Source organism: Myotis brandtii, unplaced genomic scaffold (genome assembly GCF_000412655.1).
Source record: "Myotis brandtii unplaced genomic scaffold, ASM41265v1 scaffold46, whole genome shotgun sequence".
Taxonomy (NCBI): domain Eukaryota; kingdom Metazoa; phylum Chordata; class Mammalia; order Chiroptera; family Vespertilionidae; genus Myotis; species Myotis brandtii.
Genome location: NW_005367587.1, coordinates 7037232 through 7042966, shown reverse-complemented (window position 1 = coordinate 7042966; position 5735 = coordinate 7037232). Strand labels below are relative to the sequence as shown.

Genomic DNA, 5735 nt, shown 5'->3' with positions numbered 1-5735 from the left:
CTGTTTTCAGGCTGGCCATACCTCCCTCAGGGTGGGGGTCCCCGCTGGGGTGCCTGCCCAGCCTGGATGAGAGGCTGATGGCTGTTTTCAGGCTGGCCATGCCCCCCAGTGGGGACTCTTACTCCATAGGGGTGTGGCCAGCCTGGGCGAGGGGCTGAGGGCTGTTTTCAGGCTGGCCACACTCCCTTCAGGGTGGGGGTCCCGCTGGGGTGCCTGGCCAGCCTGAATGAGGGGCTAAGGGCCGTTTTCAGGCTGGCCACGCCCCCCGATGACCCAGGCCCTCAGTCCCTCCTTCAGCAGCGGCCAGGGCGGGAAGCTTGGCTTCCCCCATCACCAGGGGCAACCCAAGCCTCCTGCTCACTCCAGCTCCGTGGCTGCTGCTGTCTTTGTTGGGTTATTTTGCATACTTGCTCTGATTGGCTGGTGGGCATAGGGAGAGACGGTCAATTTGCATGTTTCCCTTTTATTAGTGTAGATTATGTGCATTTACCAAATGTATTCATTTATTAGGAATAGTGGATGAAAAGGGGCACTGTAATAAATCTGAGAGTAACCTCACAGAGTGATGTGATAAAAAAAATAATTCCTAACTGGGCAGGTCCTAGGCGTATAACTTCTTAACTCAAAGGTTTATCTTTGCCTTGACCAAGCCCTGTCCATTGTTTTTGTGCATCTAGGTTAATACACCATTGAAATGCTTCTTTTGCAGACCCCTCAGAAGCTTAGTCACTTTCAAGAGAGCACATAATCTTGTTAACTATCCTGTCATTCAATCCCTGCCTTGCTTTCTTTCACCTTCATGTAATCTTTCCTATATTCCCTTCTTAATTCCAAATGCATAAAAGAAACTGCAAAACTGTCACTCTTCAGAGCATTTGAGATCTTGTTTCCCAGCAATTGTCATCAGTTTGGATCAAATAAACTCTTAAAAATTCTCTACAGGTTTAGACATTCTTATGTTGACAGGATGTAGTAACAAAGTTCCATAACGGAGTAGCTTAAACCACAAAAACGTATTGTCTCATAGTTCTAGAAGTCAGAGTTCCAAAATAAAGATGTTGGGAGTGCTGATTCCTCCCAAGGACTGTGGGGTTGGGGGGGGGGGATCTGTTCCAAGGAGGGATCTTTCATTGGCTTGTAGATGGCCCTCTTCTCCATGTCTGTTCACACCATCTTCTCTCTATCTGTGTTTCTGCATCCAAATTTCTTCTTCTTTGTAAACCACCAGTCATTTTGGATTAGGGCCTACCCTGATGACCTCATTTTAACTTGATTATCTACAAACATGATCACATCCTGAGGTACTGATGGTTAAGACTTCAACATATGAATTTTGAGGGAACACAATTCAACCTTAAAACTGAGTTGCTAGAGTCACTTTTCCTATTGTACCTCATGTGCTCAATGTAGAAGTTTGGTAAATATGTTTTGTCTTTCCATGGACACATCCTCCTCTTTCTTGCATCTCTCTCCTGCTTTGCTCCAATCTATGGTCCCTCCTTGGAATTTATTTTGGACTCTTCATCCTACCTCCTTAAATTTCAAAGTTTTACAGGTTCCATCCTTGGCTTCTTCTTACTTTACCATCTCTCGCTAGTGATCTCACCCACAACAGGAATTTCAACTATCAGCTGTACTTATGCTAAAGACTCTTAATGTCTACTCCAGCCCATATCCCTTTCTTGAGTTTTGCCTGTATATCCACTTGTCTACTTTCACATCACCATTCACCTGCTCCACACAATCTCAAATTCAGTATTTTAAAAAACGGACTCAACTTCTGCCCTCTCTTTTCCCCTGCCCAAACCCAATCCACTTCCTATAGATCCCCTATTTTGGGGGGAAGGATGCCACCATGTATTTAGATCTCTTCTTCCAAGCTCCACATCTGTCAAAACCAAAATCCTGTCAACTGTAGTTCTTAAATATCTTTTAAATGCATCCTCACCTCTCTGGTCCCACCATAAGTACCCTGGTTTCATGTCCCTAACACCCGTCCTTGAATTATTACAATAGTTTTCTGAATGATTTCCTTGTCACCTCAAATCAATTCTGTGTTCTGCTGCCAGAGGAATTTTTAAAGCAAATTTTATCATTATCTCTGCTTATTTATGTATGACCGCTCAAACTTAGGCTATGACTTTAGGATAATCATTACTGGATGCCTGGGCTCTCGAGGCTCCTTGTCCTGTCCCTCCCAGTTTCTACCTCATCCTCTTTTATTACTATCTGTAAGGCATCTTCTCGTAGCTATACTTGCAATTCCATCATGTACCCTATTTGTCTATTCACCCATACCTTGGATTTTTAAACCAACGTGACACCCTTCCCCATGAAGTCCACAGCTGAAGGTCTATAAAAGTATCTGAGTTATCTCTTCCTTCCTGCACTAGCTCTTTGCTCCAGGATTTATTTCTGTGCCTAACCTGGTTCTTAGCTTCCTTAGCTGGACCCTCCTCTCCAGCATTTGGTTTCCCATTGTGATCAGTCATTCCCTTGAAGTGGCTGGCCTTGTACTTAGGCTCTGCCTGTTTCATGTCAGCTTCCCTTGCAGCCGAGCCTGGGGCTCAGAGGGTATTAACCACCTGCATGAAAAAACCTTCCTATTGTCATCAGAAAACCTTCTTATTGCCATCATATTGCCATCAATAGTTGTATAATCTTAGACAAATCACTTTTTCTCTATTTCTAAATTCTAACAGTAATAGTAGTAAAAACAACTAATAATAATTACTGAGTAATTATCAGAACAAGGTCCTAAGCACTTTACATGGATTATCACATTAAAATCTCATAACCACCTTATAACAAGTCACAATTATGCCCGTAATAAACATAAAAAACTGACTGAGGATTACAATTATTAAGCAACTTGTCCAAAGTCATATAGCTAGAAAGTGGGAGAAGCTAGAATTCAAACCCTAGTACTCATGTTCCAAAGTTTAGCCACTTAACCACTACACTATTCTTTCTCCCAACATGCAGCTCACTCTCTAGAGCCATGCCATCAAATCCATAAAATAAGAAAATGAGGGCTCTAGTGTCTTCTACATAGAACATCCTATGAAAACAAGCCTATTAGGATCTAGTGAATTATAGGTAAAGTTGGTATATTTGAGGAGGAGTCAAGATACAAATAAAAAAAATAAGTACAAAGGGCCAAAGCCCTAACAATGAAATTTTACAAATTCTGAGTTATTGGTTTCTTTTTCTTAGATATTTAAATTTATTTTTCTGCATGCACATATAATCCAAGTTTAAAAACACAAAGTAGAAAATCAAAATTATCTATATTTCTGATTAATGTTGTGTGTATACAGGTATCATGTATGTAATAAACATTCTGATTTTTTTGTTCTTAAACTAAACATGTCAAAAATTGTTCTACAATAGAATTTTTAATGATTGTATGGTATATATGGATATTCCCTAATTAACCACTTACCTATGTTCACACACTTATTTCCAAGACTTTCCCTAATAGAAACAATGGCAAGAAAAATATTCATGTCCTAAAACTTTACAGACATTTATGATTATGTCCTTACAATAAAGTCCTAAAAGTTAAACTGCTTGGCTAAAGAAAATACACACTTTAAGGGCTTTTGATATGAATCAACAGATTATTGTCCAGAAAGATATTACCATCGTCTGGTAATAAGGACATAAAATGTTCCTCCCTCCTGAGAAGCATGCCACTTTGATAAAAGAAAAATAGTATTTCACTGTTTTAATTTGTATTTCTTTTATTTCAGATAAGACTAAACATTATTTATTGGTCATTTATATTCTAAAATTTCCTGCTCATAATCAATTTTCAAGCACTTTGAAACAAGGAGAATCTAGACAGTGGCCTGTGGTTCTATAGACATCTACAAGCAGTATTAACATAATTAAGTGGTACCACTTCTGTGGCTCCACAAAAATTATAAATTCTGAAAATATTTTTCATACATGTGTAACATTTCAAAATTCCACTGGAGGGAAAAGTAATCTTTACTTGGAAATTAAATTCTAATCTTCTGAAGAAAAAGGAGCAAAGCCGTTTTCCAAACCAGTAAGCACTGGGTAGATTATTTACTACTGGTCTTAGATTTTCAAAGACCAGTAGTAAATAACAACTGACCCCAGCTGCCACGATCCAAGAGAAGGGAGGTGTGACCCCTTCCAGTAAGTCACAGCCATAGGGGACTGCCAGGGCATGGAGAAACCCTGTAGTGAACAACCAACCAGCAAGAAAGATTTTAGCCCTGACCCTTATGAGCGGTGTGAGTTTTAGCCTCTTCAGCCAGTTATCTCATTCATGAAACACAGTGATGATAGCATTTTCCTGAGAGTCACGGCAAAGATTAAAATTCAGTGAGATGACAGTAAAGTACACAGCACACCAAGCATGTTCAATGCCTAGTAGCTAATTGAATTACTCTGCTTTTTTCCATCACCTCACCCTACTCAGAATCTCCCATGGTTTATTTGTGACTCATTATCTGGGTTCTGTATTTTCTTTTTATACCTCATCTTCCTCTTCCTTTTCCTTAGCCTGTCCCTTTCTACCTTCTCTATCGCATTAACCCAGCTCCCTGCCAAACCGACGTTGGTATACACAAAATTTACTCTCTATTAGTCATGTTTATGCAGACATTTTAAAATTTCATGATTCTTAACATCAACAACTGCAACATTGAAATATTTGAAAAACAAATTTACAAAATTAACCACTTAAAAAACAACAACAAGCAATAACAATTTGAGCAGCTCAATAATTCCCTCCTTCAAGTGGTAGTCAAATGTCTTTGATAGAAAATGTTTAAAAAGCTTCCCCGCCTTGGAACTCTGGAATCAACCTAGAGTGGATACTCCAAGAAGGGAAGAATGGCTTTGGGACTTTAGCTAATGTTTCATAGCATCCAGTGGTCGGCAAACTCTTTAGTCAACAGAACCAAATATCAACAGTACAACGATTGAAATTTCTTTTGAGAGCCAAATTTTTTAAACTTAAACTATATAGGTACATTGTTATTAACTTAATTAGGGTACTCCTAAGGCTTAGGAAGAGCCACACTCAAGGGGCCAAAGAGCCGCATGTTGCTCGCGAGCCGCAGTTTGCCGACCATGGGCATAGACCATTCTTAATGCATATTAGCATCTTGGGCAGGAAAGAAAGAAAACAGCACCTTAACCTCAGCCTGCCGCTGAAGTCACTTAATTAAAAATTGCCTTTCAAAAATAATAAGAAAATAATAATAATAATAAGAAGAAGAAGAAGAATCACTTACCATCTGAGATCCATCTTGACTGTGTTCCTCGTTGGGCTAACGTCTGGGAATGACCCCACTTGTCCGTCTGTGTGTTGTGTGTGTGCTCGTCTGTCTGCGTTACAGTAGAAGGAGGAGCAATCCGTTCTACTCCTGTGAAAGCCTTCCTTCTCAATGACTTTCTCAATGACTGTACACCCTGTAACTTTCTTTAATAAAAGCTGTTCCTCTTTTCTGTTTTGTCAGATTTTGCTGACACTTGTGGAATTTAACCCTTTCCTTGCATGTGAATTCATTGACCTTGTCTAAATACATGTTTAAAAAATAATTAGTGGCTTGAATTCCAGATACAACATGGAGAGAGGCAGACTAACCCCCTCCCCCACTTGAATTTCCCTAAAAAACCTAGAAAATAAAATAATTAAAAAGAGGAGGGGAAAATATCTTCATCTATAAAATAGAATCAAAGAAAATTCTGTA

The 5735-nt window shown here is 39.5% G+C and overlaps 1 protein-coding gene across 1 annotated transcript in view; it reads right to left on the bottom strand.

The window, feature by feature from the left end:
* CD86 (CD86 molecule) overlaps positions 1–5416 on the bottom strand; it is an 84476-nt gene extending 79060 nt beyond the window's left edge. The window contains exon 1 of the mRNA XM_014546998.1: positions 5277–5416. Within this exon, the coding sequence (XP_014402484.1) occupies positions 5277–5290 (14 nt within the window). The 5' untranslated portion in view covers positions 5291–5416. The remainder of the gene's footprint in view (positions 1–5276) is intronic.
* Positions 5417–5735: the final 319 nt, after the last annotated feature.